Below are 21,362 nucleotides of genomic sequence, written 5' to 3' on the forward strand. Positions count from 1 at the left end.
TCTCTGTAACTGTCTTCTAAATCCGATTTGTCAGTTGGATTAGCCCTATCATATTTATTACAAACTCAACATTGATCTTTTTTAGGAACAAAAAAGCTTAAATTATAGTCGTTAGAAAATATTCTTCGATATGTAATTTTGCTAACACCTTCCAGTTTCTTCTGCCCACAGTCAATTATATAAAGTTGGTACATTTTTCTTATACTTAAATTTTTGTCCAAATATCTACGCTTTGAACTTTGGCGAATATAATGTGGGCCCATGGTTGGAAAAGACTCAATATGAGCCTTCACGATTTTTCGGGTTTCACTGCTTGTTTTATTTGGCGGTGTATGCTTGCTTCTTTTATCCGTATCTGCGTAACAGTCTAGAATATCAGTTTTTCTTACAACATCTTATATTAACGACGCTGATATACAAAGTGTCTTACGAAAAAATTTCTCACATACCTGTATGTCTTGACCATTCAAAAAAAAGTAACACTTTTTGGAAAATGCACGTGGTTTTTTTAAACTTCGTATAACTGTAACGACTTTATTTTAATACGTGTAATAGGAAAATTTTTCTGGCCTATATATTCTAACTTCCAATAATCACGACATAGTCTTTGTCTGTAATCTTCGCTGAAATAACTGGCACATTTGTCAACGCACTCTGAACAATTAGCTGGTTTTTGGCAATTTTGCTGGTATATTCCTTTTTTTATCTCATAAGGCAAACCCTTAGCACGCCTTCTTTTTGCGACATTTATTACCCATTCTTTTTAGTTAGCTTTTCTCCAAAGTTTTAGTGGACGTACGTCTTTCCATACTTTATCAAGAAGTAGATTTAATATCCAAGTAGCTGTTCTAGCTATCCAAGTTGATACTAAATTGTTCGTGGCTGCTTGTAATTCATATAGACTCTCTAGAGAGAGTGATCCCTCTGCTGATATGTGGGGTTTACATCTGAAAAGTCACTATCAAAAATGGATTCCATCATTGGGACTATATTGTTCTGAGAATCATCAAGAATTGAACTGCTGTCTTCAGTATCAAAGAAATCTAAAAAACACAAGATATTGCACAACAAGTAACTAATTAATACCTATTAACAAAGTATTTTAAAACTTTCTTCCTAGTCACAAATATAGAAGACAAGCAATTTTATTTAATGGTCTGCTTAATTTTAGCATAATATTTTAACTTAACACCATTAAGATCATTTATGGTTTTAGCTTAGTAATCATTTCTAAATTTTAACTCAACCCGTTTTCAGGTAGAATGAAGTAAGTGTACTTAAAGGTTTTTACTAGTCGATATGAAAGAAAAATTCTAATAAATCATACACGTAAAATGTATTAAAGACACTTATCACCTTTTTACTGAATATGGTATGCAGTAGTAGAAATATATTTGTTTACCGGCATAATAATATATGTGGGCTTACTTTGTTTTACACGCAACAGAACTTTAACTTTATGGAAATATGTAAGTAGCGATGTATTGTTTTATTTGAAAATGGAAAGTTGGTTAGGTGTAACTTATTTGTTTATTACACAAATTATCTGCTGAATGGTATGTCGTATCATTTATTGGGTTTTACCTGTATATAGAGCGGAAAAAGCTGAGAATTTTGGTATACTTAACTCAATATTTTAAAATTTGTCATTTACCTGGTTTTTGCAGAATACCGACGATAAATAGTATTGATAATTATTAAACGTATTGGTTCAAGAAAAAAATATGATTAACTACGTAAATTAAAATGTCAGTTGCTGGTTCAGATTTCTTTGCTAAGTGACGTAGTTACCCTATTGGACAAACAGTATGACTTGTTGTCCTAGCATTTTATATAGATCGATTATATTAATTTGCCGGTTTACAATGACCAAAATCTTCGAATTATATAATTTTATTCTAAATAATTTGTTTCCATTACAGGTTGGCGATCAGATCCTGGAGGTAAACGGCCAGTCATTTATGGATGTTACCCATGATGAGGCTGTAGCTCAACTTAAATACCACAAGCGTATGTCCTTAGTGGTGAGGGACGTCGGAAAGGTCCCACATTCTTGCACTGCCTATGATAGAGACTGGGACCTTTGTAGTCCAGGGTAAGAATTTTTATATTTAATACTAAATTAAAACTAATAGTAAAATAGAACTTTAATTTTGAAATGTATATTTATAGCACAAAAACTAAATAAAACTAATAGAATAGAGACAATCTTTTGTCTGTTTGGAATTTAAAAACTTATTTTTTATTATCCCTAAATTGTCCAGAGAACTAAGGTATTCCAGTGACTTTGACCCGGCTAGGTATCTGACAATTTTTTAGATTTTTTCAGACGTCGATAACCCAAAAATGTATGTTTCATTGAGTGCATTAGGTAAACTTTTAAAATAATTAGAAAGTTTAGGCCAAAAATGCACCATTTTAAAAACTTTCGTCTACTAGTAAAAAGAAAAGCATTTTGAACGGATTTGAAGGTAAGTATTTGATAACGTTTAAAGCTTTAAAAGGTGATTTATAAATGTTGATCTACTAATTTTTTGTTTAGAAAACTGCAAAAAACCAAAGAATTCTTAATTTTCAATAAATAATGTTAATAAAAATTGTAAAAATGAAGCTTGATATTGCGTGGATGCTTGAGTCTTGTGGAGAAAATTGTGTTTAAAATTAAGAGTGATTTATCAATCAGTCTACAAGTTATTTTTTTTCATTCCAAAGAACTTTATTTGTAATAACATAAGTCAGAAAAAAATAACTTACAATGTGTTACAGCCCTTGTAACATACTTATCGACAAAAAATTTTTTTCTCAATACTACTTGGTATACATTTCTGCCTCGACTAATTTATTTGTTATCTAATACGAGAGTAGGCCTTTGTAAAGTTGCCTCCATCTTTCTATCGTCGGTCGGCAAATTCAAACAAATACCACCTTTAGTCCAGACTAATTAAGATATTCTTATAGCACCAAAAAGGAGATATTGTTCTTACCAAATAATGCTTTAAATATAATGTGTAGAATAATTTTGAATTCGGTTCCGCTACTAAACTTGCTTTTTTTGTTCTTAAACATAGAAAAAAAGTTTAAATTCTATTACATTAATCTCTCCTTTCTTTAATTTATCGTCTCGTATTTTTAACTGTACTAATATGCAAGTGTGTACTTTAAGTTCTAAAATGACTAATTTACAATAAGTAATGCGATTGTTAAAATACCGGGAAGTGCTTCTCTTTAAAGGTACTGAACAAATTTTTTGTTTAGTTGTCATATTTGCAACAAGGTTGTTTATAGATTTGCATTGCTTCAATTTTGAGTTGTGTTGAAATTTCGTTGTTTTGAAGTGGTCGTTATAATTGTAGTATTTTCTTGTTTGTTTTTTGAAACTTTCTATCCGTGTATAAAGAAAATGTTTAGACCATAAGAAAAATCACCTACAGTTTTTCGTCCATGGGAGCAAGAGAACAGAAGTAGTGGTAGAGAAAGTGTAATAGTCGACAATCGATAGATAGATAGATGGTTTATTGGTAATACATCAATACAAAAGTATTTTTTACAAGTCAAAGATAAAATATGTCAATATAGTTAATAAACACATAAATATAAACACAAAACATAAATACAGTGTTTTAAAATATACTTACAACAATTACAACAAATTAAAATTGGAGGTTAAATACTCCTCATACGTAAAAAAGGCATTCACTATAAGGTAACTCTTAATTTTCGCCTTAAACTGATGAAAATTAAGAGCTTTTATTCTAGCTGGCACTAAGTTATAGAATTTTATGGCTAAATACCTTGAACCATTTCTGGATCTCTCAAGACGGCTAAATTCTGGTATAAGATTATTATTAAATCTGGTGGGATACTTGTGAAAATCTACATGCGCATTGTATTGACCAAGATTTTGTTTAATGTGCAACAGACACTGCATAATATATACACAAGGTAAAGTCAAAATTTGTAAAGCTCTAAAGGAGTTTCTACAATCTGCTCTATAACAGAGCCCAGAGATAATACGAACACATTTTCTTTGTTGCGCAAACACTTTATCAATGTGACAAGAGTGACCCCAGGAGAGAATAGCATATGTCAGATGAGAATGAAAATTACTATGATAGGCTGTTAAAATAGTTTCCCTGGAAGTCACCTGTATAAGGTTCCTAAAGAGGAAAAGTTGTCGGGAAAGCTTTTTCGATAGAATAACTATATGTTGTTCCCAGGTTAATCCTGCATCCAAATATATCCCCAGAAACTTCGCTCCGGTTACACATTGTAGTAGAGCAGCGTTTTCAACGCAAGTGTTATTTCTTAGAGTAAAATTAACACTTTGTGATTTAGAGTTGTTCAAAGAAAGACGGTTAGTTAAAAACCAATTGAATAAGTTTTTTTCAGATGTTTGGTAATCAAGGATGTCGAATTCAGAAGGGTGATAGCTTGTATAGAAAGTAGTGTCATCAGCAAATAAAACAGTGTTAACTGTTTCATTTTGGTAGTACACTAGATCATTAATATAGATAAGAAATAATACTGGACCCAAAACCGAGCCTTGAGGGACACCAAACAACAGAGATTGTTTTTGAGAATCACACTGGTTGAAGTGAACATATTGATCACGATTTGATAGATATGAATCAATTAGTTGAATAGCATCACTATGAAAATTATAATAAGGAAGTTTTCTAAGCAAAATACTATGTGTGACACAATCGAAAGCCTTAGTAAGATCTAAAAACGATGCAAGAGTATCAAGATATTTTTCAAACCCTTCCAAAACATTACTAGTGAAATGATCAATAGCTAAAGTTGTTGTTTTATTTTTTCGGAATCCGTACTGGTTTATGGCAAACAGTTTATTAGATTCAAAATGTAGAATAATTTGATTTTTTAAAATTCGTTCATAAACTTTTGATAAAATGGGCAACAAAGAAATGGGTCGATAGTTGTTATAATCATCAATAGAGCCTTTATTCTTAAACAGAGGTACTACCTTTGCAGTTTTGAAAACTTGAGGATAAGTATTACAAGATATTGATTGATTTATTAAAGTTGTTAGAGGTTGAACAATTATATCTTTTATTGTTTTAATAATTTTTGTGTTAAACCCATCAGGATCTTTGCTGTAACTATTTTTTATTTCTGTAATAGCTAAGTCAACTTCACTAAAGTTCACTGGCTGAAAGCTAAAACACGGGATATTTTTCTGTGGTATACACTTTAAATAGTCATCAAGAGTTAGCTGAGGAACCTCAAGTTCATTTATTACTCTCTCAGCAGTTGAGCAAAAGTGGCTATTAAAACTATCTGCATTGAGTTTAGAATTATCAGTGAAGAAAACATTTTTATGTTTGTTTTAATCATTTAATCATTCATTCAATCATTTAATTGCTATAAAAAACAAATACACTAAGACTGGAACTGTAGAAAACAGTTTACGACTTTCAAACAAAAGAATTGTTTTAAATGAACAATCTATGAAAATTTGTATAAATGTTGTAAATGTAAATGTACAGAAATCTGCAAAATGATCTTAAAAATAGTTGTAAAGCCAGTATCATAAGAAAGGCGGTCTTTGTAATAGGAATTTTGTATTCTATCATACCAAGGTCAAATACTGGAAAACCTAAACATCTTAATATCGTGACTGCTAAATGTTTAAGCAATTTGGTTTACTTTGTTTGTTGTCGAAAACCTACAACACAACAATTCCTACTTCTCACTATTAATAGCTCAAGTATCCTACTATTGCAGACTTCTTACTTTAAAAAAAAATATTATTCTAAATAGTGAAAGTGTATACTAAACCCATCAAATTTTGGGTAGTATATATTTAAAAAATATATTTTAGTTGTTATAATTTAACATAACTATTTATTATATGGTGCAGATAAATAAATATTGATTGTCGGTAATTCGCAAAGTTCTATCTTATTTACTATTTAGTTTGTTTACTAATAATATTGGCTAAAGTACGTGTGTTTGATTGTATAGTAATTTCCAGCCACTTTTAGTCTGTCAAAAAGTAACTAACTTCGCACAAAAATAATTACTAATTCACTAGACAGTTCGGACTGGGAATAGCGAACCGAGTTTAGTTGTCAATTTCGTATCTATTTAACATATATGTTTAACCTCAAATTGGGAGGTCCAAAACTGTCAGATGAAGGCAGTAGATGTCGCGTCAGTCACGCACGGAGCGAATACGCAAAGATTCAATTCAAATTATAAACAGAAACGTCAAAATCTATCAACAAGAACTGGAGATATGTTGTAGATTGTGTTTGTAGTTAATATTTTATTTTTCGATATAACCGACTTTGTAAAAGGAACTAAATTCATCCAGAATAATCGTAGGAAAACTTTTTTTTGGCTTACCAGCTTTTTAAATATGAAAATAATTTTTCTCTGGGCAATAGCAAAAAAAGATGCATTTTTGGCTTTAAATTGTTAATAATATAAAAAGTTCACCGAACCCACTGCAGGAAATATAGAGATTGTGGTTATCGAGGTCCATAAAACTCAAAAAACTTGTCAGATAACTAGCCGGTCAGTGGCCAACAGGGTACTTTTTTATCTTATTTCTCTGGACTAACATCATTGACAAAAATAATGAATTTTGACGGGAATGTTTTTCATTTTCTCAAAAATACATAAATGTACAAAACAGCAATTACATTTGTTACAGTATCAGTTACAATATTTCATATCCAAACACACATACATAGTTTATTTCTAATAATTATATTTTGTTGCAGAAGTAGAGCTGCGCAAACAACTCGGAAATGGGCGGCGGCGCTGCAAATGGTGGAAGAAAAAGCGAGAATCCTACTTAGTCGCCCCGAATTCACCACATTGTGCTATTATACAGACGAGTATGCAGCGCGACATATGACCATAGATGCCTTCGTTCAAGTCATGACTGAACTTCTAAACACCCCTGATAAGGTATCTATTTATTATTTAACTATTAACATTAAATATTACTACTATACTATTTCGTAAATCATTTTTAAAAACTAAGCGTTGTCTACTGTCAAGCGGTCACTGTCTAGTACTTTGCAGTCCTTACATATACTTATGTCTCCGTTTCTTTTGATGAAATGTTTATTTTAGAATGATTGTGTCCACTTTTCTATGCTAATTTCTCCCTTTTGGAAGAGTGTATTGAATTGTAGTAGGAGTGTAGGTGTGTAGGTGTAAACACCTACGTATGGGAATAAGCCACAATTCGTTGTAATGACAGTTACATTTTATCTAAAAATTTGACGTTTCGATTTCCATTCCGGAAATCGATTTTTTTAGATTATTAAAAAATAGTTTTGTTGAAAAACAGTGAATAACCGCCAAGACTTTTGACAAGGTTATTTCATGTCACAAAATTGGAGGTTCATTAACTTTTAGCCACGGTGTTATAGGCAACACCGTTTTCTAACAAAATTATTTAATAATCTTCTTGTGAGAACGATTTTCGGAGTGGAAATCTAAACGTCAAATTTTTGGGTACAATATAATTGTCATTACAATCAATTGTGACTTATTCCCATATAAACAGAGTATTTAACTTAAACGTGCTACAACAAAACAGTTTCAGAACCTACGTGTGTTTATTAAAATTCATTAATTTATTTACATATCGACTTTACATATCGAAAAAGTTTTTGTGGTGGCTGGGTGAATTGTTTGATGGTAAGCATCCAGTCTTTGTAAATTAAAGGTGTCTGTTAAATTTTAAATTTCGTGTTGATGATTGGAAAACCTTTTTATTGCTCCAAATGCCTGGAGTGCGTAGAATTCGCCGGGTTTTTTAGATGGGTGGAACTGTTGAGTTGCGTGATAAAGCTTCTAGAAAGACTAACAGATCCTTACTCAGTATACTACAGTCTGAACAAGCGTGGACTCAGAAAGGCTGATGACGTCGAGCGAGGAGTTCTGGACGTCACAGAAAGGCCACAGAGCGACAAGATCTTTGATTAAGGCTTGCTCAAGACAAAATGGCCCACATCGGGTACTACCTCTCACTGCTAAACATTAGCGTAACTGTTTACTTTGGTGTAGAAAATATTGTATTGGACTAGGAATTGAATCAGGTGGACTTTTGTGACGAATCCTGCTTCTGTCTGGAGGTGCACAATGATCTGGCAAAAGTTATAATCCCTCACCCTAGGATTTATGGTGTGGAGTGATATTGCTTATGATAGCAGATCACTGCTAATTTTTATCAGAGCTCAATATGACAACACGACGCTTTGTTTAGTAATTAGAGGAGCCTCATCTTATTTCATACTTACACATCATCGAAACCTGTTTCTTTAAGCAATAATTTATGCATCAAAATCACAATAATTATTTAGGTACCTTGGCTACAACTATTACCTGATTTTTCTCTAGTTAGACATTTCTAGATTTCTAGGACTCGTGAATTTGGAACACCCTCCGCAGACTTAAGCAGATCTTACTCACAAAGTTGTAGTAACCTGTAGTGAGATAGTCCAATAGGATATCGATCATCTCACCAGAACAATGCCCAGTCGTCATGACTGGCCTTCTGGTTTTGCCAGTGCCACTCACCTAGGGGAAAAAATGCCCAGTCGTGTCAATGATGTATGAGAAATCGTAAACACACTTTTTTGTGCAGTTAGTTGACAAATCAAGCTGAAAATTTAATCATTTTACTAGTAAGAGACACTGTCATGGGTCCTCTGGACATCATTTAACTAGTAAAAATTTATTAAAATCGGATAAATAAATATATGTGTTTACCATTTTTTGTCATTAAAAAGAAGTTTAGAGGCTGGAGCGTTCCCCGTAAGCGACGCATAGTTGCGGTCTCGCGGATTTTATGCAGAGGAAAATAGTGGTGTACTTTGTGTGCAGGAAACTCATTGGAAAGGTAATAAGTTGAGAGATTTTGGAGATGGATGCAGTAGTTTGAACAGTTACGGCAGAATGGAGTAGGTATTATTTTAAACAATGAGTGGAAGGAACATCTTGTAACGGTAACCAGAAGAAGTGATAGAATAATAAGTGTCCAACTAAATACAGGCAATACCAATGTGAACATCATATGTGCCTACGCCCCACAGGTAGGGTGTGAAGAACAGGAAAAGGAAGAATTTTGAAGGGCCCTTACTTGCGAGATACTTCAAGATTCCTGTAGACGAAAAATATTTTATTGGAGATGATTTGAATGGACATATTGGTAGAGAAAGAGCGGGAATAGAAAGAGTCCGTGAAAGTTCCGAGATAAGAATAAGAAATGATAAAGGAAATAGTGTGATTGAGTTTGCAAGGTCGCAAAGAGGAAAGCAAAGCGTGCTGTAGATGCTACTAAGGAAAGATCGTCTGTACAGCTTTGTGAAGAGTTAGAAACATTCGAGGGGATGAGAAGGTTATGCAACAACAAGTCATTAAAGGACTTGACCCATGTGCAGCAGATTAAGAGTGCGGATGAAGAGAATGTAATACCGGGGATAGCAAGAGATGAAGTTGTCGAGGCGTTAAATAGGATAAAAAATAGTAAGGCAGTACGTCCTAATGAAATACATATGGAGATTTGGTAGGGTCTAGGAGAAAAAGAGGTTGATGTTGTGTGGCAAATGATTAGTAGGATATATAAGGAAAAAAGGATATCCAATGCATGCACAGAGTATGCCGGTATCATTGTATAAAGATAAAGGAGACATTCAGAGAGAGAAATAAGTTCCTGAGAAGTATACCAAAGGAAGCTTACACCAAAGTAAGAACCGCTGTCGGATTGACCGAAAGTTTTTCAGGGACGGTTAGTTTGCACTAAGGTTTTTCACTGAGTCCTTACCTGTTTAATCTTGTTATGGATATACTGACAGAAAAAGTAAGGGAGGGGGCTCCTTGGTCAGTGCTCTTTGCTAATGATATCGTGTTAGTAGAGACGAGCAAAGAAATTTTGAAGAAGTTAAAGTGTTGAAGAAGGGCTATTGAAGAAGGAGGATTAAAGGTTAGCAGGACGAAAACTGAGAATATGTGGTTGGGAAGACGAGAAATAGATGGGAACATAGAATTACTTAAAGAAAATCTAAGGCGAATAGCAGAATTTAAATACCTTGGCTCGTTTGGTTCCTACATAACCGAGAATAGGATACTAGATCAAGAAATTGGAAATGTGGCTTGTAAAGAAGATTCAGGAAAAGAAGATGGAGGTAGCTAAAATGAGAATGTTACGATGAATGTTGGGTAAGACTAGAATGGACAGGATCAGAAACGACTTAATTAGAAAAAGGGCCACGTGACTACAGTCTCAAAAATAATTCAATAACAAAAACTGCAATGGTTTGGTTATGTCAGACTTAGAGATAAAAACTATGTGGGACGAAGGATAGAGCTGTTGATGGAAGGAGAGGTAGAGGAAAACCCATGAGAAGATGAAAGGACTGTGTGGCAGAGAACTTAAGAGAGAAAGGTTTTGGTGAGAAGACCCGATAGACACAAATAAGTCGAAAAGGCAGCGACCCCAGAAAAGGGAAAAGCTAAGGAAGAAGAAGAAGATGAAATTTTTTGTAGTTCAGTATATAAATAATTTTAATTATATTTATAGTGTTTTAAAAATATTTTCCTAAATTTTGACGGCCCGGTAATAACTGGTTTATAAGATATTGCCCAGTCTATAATTCTTTAGCCGTTGCAGATTGGTATTTTCGCGACATCTCATTGCCATTCTCTTGTACTCTGTGACAAATCATGAACAATCTCAGACCCGACATCAGCATCTCCTGTGATGCTTTTATCATTGTTTACCAAACCGCGTTTACAAAACAACTACACTTAGAACATAATATTTCAGTATGCCTTAAGAGTTAACGAGGTGGTTCATTTGACATAAGTTGTCCCTAATGACTATACATTTTATTTACATTATGACGGAGGCGGCGCAGCTGGTCTAATTAAAAATTAAGAGGGTTTGGTTGCTCAATAATGTACAAGAGCTTTTTAGAAAAAAGTGTCCAGCGACGTAAAAAGAAAACAATGATAAATTCTTCGGTAAATCCATTTTAAAGCCTGTATTTTATATAAAGTGCAAAGTAAAACAAAGTTTGCTGCATTAAAAGTGATTTAATTTTAACGGTACTAATTTTAATTTTTCGTGCTATTTTGAATTGAAATTTATGATCATTTTAGTGGAGAATACATTTATTTTCCAAGTAGACATCAAAACGTTAAAATAAATGAATGTTCAACTTAAACTGTGACTAATTAAAGATAGTAAATAACATAAAAATGCCACAACTGTAAGCAATAACTATCATATCCGCAATTTGTTCCCTCTTCTTCTCAATTCCTCAAACTATGTCATCTTGGAACGATGTCTTATATTAATAGGCGATACTGGCGAAAGCGCTCTAGACACAAGTGATAAATTTGCTTACATGCCGACAGTCTGTCTTTAGTTCTAGCACTGTTTTAGACGTAATGATTGGATTTGTAATAGTATGATCTCAAAGGTCTTTTATTAGAACAAAAGTTTTTGTAATAGAATACTAGGAGAAAGATTTTTGACATCAAATGAAATTAATTTTGAGTTGTTAGGTAATTGAAAATATTTTATTTTATTAACTAGTTCTATTGTATTTTTTACGGTAAATTCAGGTGAAAGTTTAGTGTGTTCTAAAATAATCTCTAACAGTTTTTTGATACTTTGTATGACGGAGCTGTAGAAAAAGAAACTACAGGTCTTATTGGGTGATCAGGTTTATGTAGTTTAACAAAAGAGTGTAATTTAGGAGGCTGTGAGTCCATGATATTGAGGTATTTCTTTTCTATCGAATTTAATATTAATTTTAAATTTTCTAACACTAGTTGAATTTGTTTTTGATACTTTTCCGTTGGATCTTTGTTTATTGTTTCAATATTTTGATTATTTAAAACTTCTAGTGAGTTTGTTATCGACAGTTAGTCCTAAAAACTTGTAATGATCAATTGACTCTAAACTTACTCCGTTTAGTGTTATTTTGGGTATTTCTGTGCTGTTGTATCTCCTGGTGAATTTAATTATTTTGGATTTATTGGAAGAGAACCTGAAGCCAGTTTTCTCGGACCATGTAGTAAGGGACTCGACAGAATTTTGTAATAAAGATGAGGTTGCAGCTGTGGATTTTCCTTGGCAGTATACAATAAGGTCGTCTGCGTATAGGGCAAATTTAACAGGAGATTTTATATGAGAGCAAATATCATTGATGGCTAGCAGAAAGAGGGTAGAACTCAAAGTAGAACCTTGAGGTACACCATTTTCAGTGACATATTTGTCGGATAATACTCCGTTAACTGTGATTCTGAAATTTCTGTTATTTAAAAAGTTGTTTATAAAGCAAAATATGTTGCCCGTAAGATTATTTTCTACCAGTTTTTTAAGGATAACCGACTTACATGTTGTATCGAAAGCACTTTCTATATCAAAAATTACTGCAATTACGTCTTGCTTGGAGGCCATAGCATTTGCGATATCTGTTTGTAGAATCACTAAATTATCAGTGGTGCTTCTATTAGGTCTAAAACCTGATTGAGCAGGGTTAAGGATATTGTTTTTTTCTAGATACCAGATTAATCGCTTACTGATCATTTTTTCCAATAATTTGCAAAGGGTATATGTTAGGGAGATTGGCCTAAACGAGTTTGGAGAGTTGGGAAGAGAGCTACTTTTTTTGATAGGAAATATGATGGATTCCCTCCATTTGGAAGGAAATTCTTGTCGGGACCAGATTAGGTTGTACAACTCAAGCAATTTGTTTATGGTTTCTTCATGGAGATATTTGAGGAAAATTGAGGGGATGTCAAGCCCGGATCAGGGCCAGCAGCTGAGTTTTTTGTAGTGGATAGGGCTAGAGTCAATTCTTGTTTAGAAAAGGGTAGGTTTATTGGGTTGGAAATATCGTTAGTTTTACCACTTGCGATGTTAAAAGAGTGTAAAGGAGACTTATTTTGGTTTAGCGTTTTGGATTGAAAGTGATGCGCAAAGATCTTGGCAATACTTTGACTTTGAGTCACTATTTTGTTGTCGTGAATTAAGGCGGGGATTTTGTAGGCGGTGCTTTGACCTTTCATATGTTTAATTTTGTTCCAAACTTGGCTTGGAGGTGTGTCGGAAGAAATAGAATTGATATAAAGGTTCCATGAAGTCTTTTTGCTTTCCTTTATGATACGTTTTGATTTAGCTTTAGCTAATTTAAACTTGATAAGATTTTCATTAGTTCTTGTTCGTCTATATTTATTCAGAGCTTTCTTGCATACACGAACTGCTACAGCACAGGAGTCATTCCACCAAGGAACTGATTTTCGTGTAGGTTTAACAGAATATTTTCCTATATATTTTTGAGCGGAGTTAATTATGCAATTAGTAAACTGATCAACTAAGTGGTCTATGTTATATTCATATTTAATTGAATTGACTTGATCTCGGACGTTTTGACTGAAATTCAGCCAGTCCGCTTGTGCAATACGCCATTTACCGATTGGGTTGTACGATTTGGGTTTATTGTCTGAGATTAATATAGGGAAATGATCACTATCAAACAGACTATCTAGTGGACACCATGTTAGAGATGGACCTAGTTTTGGATCACAAAGACTGAGATCGATATTTGAGAAAGTTCCTGAAGATATATTGAAGTGGGTGCTACAACCAGTATTGAGTAGAAATATATCTTCATTGCTAATTATGTTTTCTATAATTTTTCCTCTGCCGAATGTGCTGTTAGATCCCCACATTGTGCTGTGAGCATTAAAATCTCCTACGAGGATGAATGGGGATGGGAGTTCTGCTATTAACTTGGAAATTTCTGTATGATTTATCCCCTTATTAGGTGGTAAATATATATTGCAAATAGTGATTTTATGAGGACACCAGAATGAAACAGCTACTACCTCTAAATTAGAAGTGATGTCAAATTTTTCGGAATATATATCTGACGATACAAAAATAGAAGTACCGCCACTTGCGCGTAGGGGTGTGGATCTAATCTGATGATAGCCTATGTAATTTTTTAGGTACGGATTTTGGGTTTCCTTTAAATTTGTTTCTTGTAGACAAAGAATATCTGGAGCGGTCTCTTGGATAAGTTGTTGGATGCGTTCTAAACGGACGTAAAACCCATCATAATTCCATTGTATTAAAGAGAAAGATTATTTTAAAGAGTTTTGGGAGGCAAGGGAAGTATCAGAGTAAGATTCATCGTCACTGGGATCTGTTTGTGAAAGACATGGTAATGTTATTATATCGTTATTTTCTGCAGATTTAACATTGTATTGATGTCTGATTTTTTTCATTAATCGTGTAAATCTGTTTTTTATTGTTCTTTGAGAAAGATGCGGGTAGATAGAAATCAAATTGGTAAGGAGTGTATTGATGTCGTTTGTAAACTTTAGGGCCTCATGATAGGGGTCACTGCTGCCTTTAGTATTTTCTAAAAACGCAAAAAGATCGTTTAAGGAGAGTATATTGTTTTGTGGATTTTTGTTGTAATATTCGGTAATGTCAAGTTTAGTAATATCAGAGATACTGGTATCATCCGTTTTTCGCTTTTTCTTTTTGGATTTTCTTTTAGTTAATTCATTAGGGATATAAGGCGGTTGCATTTCAGAGGTTTCAGCTAACGGAGTTGTAGGAAGACTAGATTCGTCATTAAGTGATTCCGAAGGAGGTCTTTTTTGGCCTATTACTGGAATGTCTTGAGATGATTGGACGCTTTCATTTATATTCGTGCTAGGTTCATTGTTAGAAATGGGAGCTCGGGTTTCTGACTGTATAGGAATAATGACCGATGGGGGATTAATGCAGTTATTTGCAACATGTCCTGTTTGCTTGCAGATAAAACATTCCATTCTATCTGTAGAAAGAAAAATTCTATGTTCATGACCATCATATGGAATAGTTATTGATGTTTGTAGTTCGTAGTTATCAGAAAGGGGAAATATATAAACTTGGCGCCTGAAGCTTAAAACATGACTGTATTCATCTCCAGGGATACCTGCTTTGAGAAACGATATGGGGGATGCTAGTTGTAAGCCAAGACTTCTTATAGCATTTTCAGCTAGATCATGAGGAATAAAAGGTGATATATTTGAAATAACAATTCTTTTAGTTGGAGATATAAGTCTCCGAATATTTAGTGAAAATGTATTAATTTAAATGAATGGAAGAGACTTTATCAATTTTTCGACAAGTTCAGAATTAGATAAGTAAATACATACCCTATTATTCGATATCCTGGATGCGAAGCAAATGTTCTTGGCCCCAATGATAGTTCCGATTGCATGTACATAATCGTATAGCTTTAAACTATTCTCGGCATGAAGAACCACGGCCTGATCCTTTTTTGGGAACGTTGGTCTAGGTGCTGATTTTACTGCAGCCGTGTAAGATATGTTACTGTTGGTGGTTGGGTTTGTGTTGGTTACAATTTGGTTTGTTGACATTGTTGGATTTGAAGCATCCTCGTAGTCAAAGACAGCTTCTTGCAATTTGTTTGTATTCATTGTTGAGTGTCAGAAGGCGGCAACTTATCATACACCATAGTGATGGAAGTTGCCTAGATATGGAGCAACTAGTGTAATATCCAAAAATGTTGTTATTTTCTTGTAAGGTTATAATGCACTTAATGAAATATTGTTTATACAAGTTTAGCGATTATATGCACCCGCGAATGTACACGTATATAGTTACACTGCACTTTGTTATTGTCTGGAACAAGTATAAATCGCAAAACAAGTTTAAAAACTATTATAAACACTGTAAATTACGAGAACGACAAAAACGATGTTTACTCGTTCAGGCACCGAAGTGGAATCCCAACAAGTTCTTTTAAAATCTGCAAAAATATACACGTTCTTTTATTTAAATTAAATAAGTTAAGATATTTAACTGGTTTCATACTTTATCCAAACTCTGTATTGAATTCATTCGTTTTTAACATATTTTAATTAGATTCTATATATTTTTTATTTGTTTCAGTATACACTAATGACCGAATTAAGAGAAATAGTAGCACTCGACGACCGCGCAAAGTTTGACGAATTAGTTTATAGAAGAGAAATCGACTCTTCCAGAATTAGGGATCCTAGGGAACATGATTATAGGCATTCCAGAGTAAGTTATTGTAATTTAATACAGTCGATAATGAAATCTGTTTTAAGAAAATTTTGTCCAATGGATATTTAATCATCACAATGCAACAAGCAGCTCATTTAAAATATTTTTCAATAAACTAACCGTTTATTTTTTCAGTTTTTTTATTAACTATAATGCTGTTAACGTACAGACGAAAATTCTAAAAATTTTCACATTCTAAACATTTTTACCTAAATTGTTCATTAATAAAAATATACGAAAAAAATTTTGATGAATTTGCATAACTATTGTTATCCTATCCATATGATGATGGTTCTCATTGCAAGAAATGGAAAAGAACTATCAAATATAACAAAAAGACTGATTCGGGAAAGCTCTAAAATGGGACTGAAAGTTAATATTAATAAATCAAAGTACATGAAGATCTCGAGCAAAAAAGGAATAAGCACCAGGGGATCCTTTAAATTGGAGGAGGAGAATGGATCAGTTGTAGAATTCGAGAAGGTGGATGAATATATGTACTTAGGTACTCTTATTGATCAGACATGTAAGGAAGAAACTGAAATCAACCTGAGACTGACCAAGAGCAACAGGTGTGCTGGAGCCATGAGCAAAATAATTAAGGCCAAAGATATATCTCGTAATACAAAAATAAGAGTATACAAAACTATAATTAGACCCACAATGCTATACGCTGCCGAGACATAGACTATGAACAAAACCGTACAGAATACATTGGAAGCATGGGAAAGAAAGATACTTCGCAGAATATTTGGTGGAAAAGTAGTAGAGGGAGAATGGAGAAGACGAACTAATGCAGAAGTGTATCAGTTGTATGCTAACCCTACAATAACAAAAGTGGTGAAAAAACGTAGACTAGAATGGCTCGGCCATCTAGAAAGAATGCAAGGTAGATAATAGACTAGTCAAGAATATTGCTGGGAGAGTATCTGAGGGCAAAAAAAGAGAGGGAGACCAAGAAAGAAATGGAGAGATGCAGTGATGGAAGATGTCAGAGAGATGGGAATCAGAGATTGGAAGCTAACGCTGTACATACATACATACATTGTGATCCTATCCATATAGACCTTAACCATTTATCAGATAGTAGTGTCTTGATAAAATCTCATTTCTTTAGTCTATTTATATGCAAATATTTATCTTGCATCTTATGCAAAAAAAGAAATTTATATTATAAAACATCTTTATATAAGAGTCAAAAACCAAATTCAACAAAGTGATCTGCTGGTTTCCTTAAAAAAGTGTTTTTAATATAAAATAACGTATATTAAAAATTTCCATCGTATATATTTCTTTTTTTATTCCAGAGAAAAGGAATGCCAATTCCAGATTCAAACCATGCGATATACTCCGGTTATGAGGTAAGAAAGCAGATTTGATACGATTGTGCTTTATTAGAGTAGTCTGTGTTGTTCGTTTTTTTTTCTGTAATATAAATAAGACAAGTCGAAATCCTGATAGACATATGTGGTGCTTGATGCTGTATTAAATCTGATATTTATAAATAAACATACTAAAATTTGAGTAAATAATAAATATAAACTAAAATTGTAAATAATATGAACGGAAAAAAGCTTTAAATTCTTCCAGAGGTAAAAAAGGAATAACAATATAGTTATTACTAAGATTAGTAGATAGAAACAATTACAAAATAGTAGTAAATATAAAGCTTTTCTCTATTCAAATAAGTATCCAAAGTTTTTTGAGTTATAAATTTTCGAAATTTTTTACGTTTCATTATTTTCTATGTATAAATATAATATATAGCCTCTGACATAAATTCTATTTGAGGTAGATTGTGAAAGTTAAATGTCTTGAGTTGAAACTTTAGCCAGTTTCAAAGTATGATATTTTAATAAGAAATGCACAAAAGACCCCGGCACTTGTCTTATGTAAAAGTGTTTTTAGTTGAATTGGCTAAAACTTTGTAGACATCTAGTTTTGGTCATGCTGATCAAAAGTTCTTATTTCCCCAAGACTCAGAAATCAATTAATTCTGAGTTACAGATGATAAAAACGTCGGTTTTTAGTTCATTTGAAAAATACATATTTGTAAAATATTTAAGGTGTTGGTAAATTAGCACAACAAACTTCAGAGTGATTCTGCATGAAAAAATAATGACAGTTTGCTATATAAACGTATGTCCGCAACTGCTTACTTTTCCAAGATACATGATGTAGAAATTTTTCTCACAAACTGACGATTTATTTATTGCTCTGAAACAGGTTGAGATATGCAAATGAAATTTGCTGAGTTTGAAGAGGTAATTATTGCGCATTTTTCCATAGGACTAAGAATTTGATATTCATTATTGTGCGCAAACTTGTAATGGTTTGAATTTTTTTAATTAAAGAAAAGGACGCCACTGAGATATTTCAAATTAAAAACCATTTTTGAATTTCTCGTTTAATCTGTGATAAAATATCTTTGTTTTTATTTTCATATGAGGCGCCATTTTTTTGCCCAAAATAACATATATTAATGTGTTATTTGCATTTTCAAGAACTATCTAATACAATGACATTAAATCAGAACAATAACAGAAAGTAATAGTAATAAAATTTTAAATACGCACAAAGCTACAAAAAATGTTTAAAATGATCTTCATAAAACATGACCCAAGATTCATCTCTCAGCCTCATTGGTCGTCGTCTTAGTCTCATTAGTGCAAATATCCCTGATGTCTTTCTTATTTACTTATGTAAAAGTGGATTCAATTAAATTGACTGAAACTTTGCAAAGAGGTTGCTTAGGTTATGCTAACAAAAGTTTCCATTGCTCCAAAATTGCTCAGAAATTAATTCTTTCTAAGTTATAGAGCTTTACTGTACCGGTGTTGAGTCCATGATCCTTCGATGGCAATCATCAAAAATTGGATTAACGAGTTTTAATGGGTAGCACGTCGGTTTTTGATGAGTCACGCTTCGGTACCCCGAAAATGGCTACCAAAGAGGATAACGTGACAAATATCCACGATCTCGTATTGACAGACCGCCGACTGAAGTTGCGCGAAATAGTTGAGACAGTGGGCATCTAAAAAAATCACGTATGTCATAATTTGCATAAAATTTTGGGCATGATATAGCTGTCAGTGCGATAGGTGCCGCGTTTGCTCACTCCGGACAACAAACGCAACTGTAAGACCAATTCGTAGTAGTGTTTGACCCTATTTAAGCGTAATCCGAAAGTTACGTCATTTTGTAACCGTTAAGAAAACATGGATCCACAGGTACATGCCAGAGACCAAGGAATAGTCGAAACAGTGGAGTTTTCTCCGAAGAAGGCGTAGACTGTCTTATCGGCAGGAAAGGTAATGGCTACCATTTTCTGGGATTCACAAGAGGTGATCTACATTAACTAACTGGAGAAGGCAAAGCGGTCACAGGGCTCTACTACACCAAATTATTGGGCCGATTCGACGCCGAATTGCAGAAAATTCGATCATACTTGGCAAAGGAAAAAGTACTTTTCCAACATGACAACGCACCCGTTTATACCTTTGCTGTCGCGATAGCAAAATTCGTCGAATTGGGCTACGAACTATAGCTCCGACCATCGTATAATACAGACTTGCCCACTTACGACTTCTTTTTGTTTCCAATCTGGAAAAAGGCACTCGCCGGACAGAAATTTAAGTCGAATAAGAAGAACATTGCCGCCACGGATTGCAGATCTCGAGAAAATGTATTTTTCAGACGGGTTAAAGAAGTTGAACCATCGCAGGGTCAAGTATATCGAGCTAAAAGGAGACCATGTTGAGAAATAAATCTCCACTTTTTTAAAATTTTCGTTTTTCTTCTGTAGGCTAATGACTTATCTGATCGCCCTAGTACGGCATCTCAAAATCAATAAACACGAATATGGAATCTGAATTACTTTTGAAGTTATACTTCTATACGCGCGCTCCACGTTGGAAATTTGTATGGGAGTGAATCTGTGAAATCATTACATATGTAAGATAATGAGTAAGAGAGAGACAGAAGATATATTTTCTCTCTCTTCCTCTCTCGAATATAAAAATGTTCCTTTTGTATAAAATATATATTTAGTATTATATATTATATATATATATATATATATATATATATATATATATATAAAATATATAAAATATTTATTAATATTATTATTTATGTGATTTGTTTTGTATCACTTATTAAATGTTCATAATTATATTAGTCTTTTGTATTTCAAAATAATAATCTCAATAAATCACTGTATGACCCAGAACTGTCAATTTTGAAATCCGTTTGTGTCATATCCTCGGTAGTATAGTAGTCAGTATCCTTGCCTGTCACGCGGGAGACCGGGGTTCGATTCCCAGTCGGGGAGGACCTTTTTATTAATATTATTACATGATAAATTTAACATATGCGTAAGTAGAAAAGTTATGTATATTATTGTCATTTTTAAATACTTATGAATATTGCATTTTAATTTGCATTGTACTATTATATTGAATTATGTTGCAGTGTATTGTATTGTATTTTTATATTAATAACAAAATAAACAATGAATTTTACTGCAGAGTGTGTGTAAAAAAATTTTTGCATTCAACTCCTTTCATACATATATGAAAATAAAAATATACATTTTCATCAAAATATTGATTCAATCCTTCATTTACTATACTCCTATTACATGTCAAATGTTGTTTATTAATTGTTAGTAAGTTGTTATTAATTCTGTTTCTCTTTCTGCTATGTGTTACCTATAGCATTACATATGTAATGATTGTGCAGATTGACTCCCAAATAAATTTATAACGGCGAATGCGTGTATAGAACTTCTACCGGCAGTCCCACTGGACTGCCACACCCGTTTTTTATTTTTTAAACAGTGTTCAACATAAAGTTTTAATTGTATGGCAAAAAACGAGCACCTGGCTCTTAAAACTCATCAAATTTAATTTGTATATCTCAACCAGTGTCAGAGCAAAAAATAGATAGTCAGTTTGTAAGAAAACACCCCGTATCTATTTTAACACCGGGTATCTCGAAAAACAAAGCTTTCATACTCACGTTTAATAACAAACTGTCATTATTTTCATGCACAATTACTCCCTGAAGTTTGCTGTACTTATTTACTAACACGCTGTATAATATACAAATATGTATTATTAAAATGAACTAAAAACTGACATTTTAAATCTCTGATTTTTTGGACCAACAAGAACTTTTGATCCGCATTACCAAAAGCTGCCTCTCTGCAAATTTTCAGTCAATTTAACTCAAACCAAATTTACATAAGAAA

The 21,362-nt window shown here is 33.1% G+C and overlaps 1 protein-coding gene across 1 annotated transcript in view; it reads left to right on the forward strand.

The window, feature by feature from the left end:
* Window positions 1-21,362, forward strand: part of dysc (whirlin protein dyschronic) — an 832,089-nt gene that overhangs the window by 298,769 nt on the left and 511,958 nt on the right. Inside the window, exons 6-9 of the mRNA XM_072538906.1 lie at window positions 1,923-2,095; window positions 6,750-6,939; window positions 15,971-16,105; window positions 17,416-17,469. Coding sequence (XP_072395007.1) covers window positions 1,923-2,095; window positions 6,750-6,939; window positions 15,971-16,105; window positions 17,416-17,469 — 552 coding nt within the window. The remainder of the gene's footprint in view (window positions 1-1,922; window positions 2,096-6,749; window positions 6,940-15,970; window positions 16,106-17,415; window positions 17,470-21,362) is intronic.

Source organism: Diabrotica undecimpunctata, chromosome 7 (assembly GCF_040954645.1).
Source record: "Diabrotica undecimpunctata isolate CICGRU chromosome 7, icDiaUnde3, whole genome shotgun sequence".
Classification (NCBI taxonomy): Eukaryota; Metazoa; Arthropoda; class Insecta; order Coleoptera; family Chrysomelidae; genus Diabrotica; species Diabrotica undecimpunctata.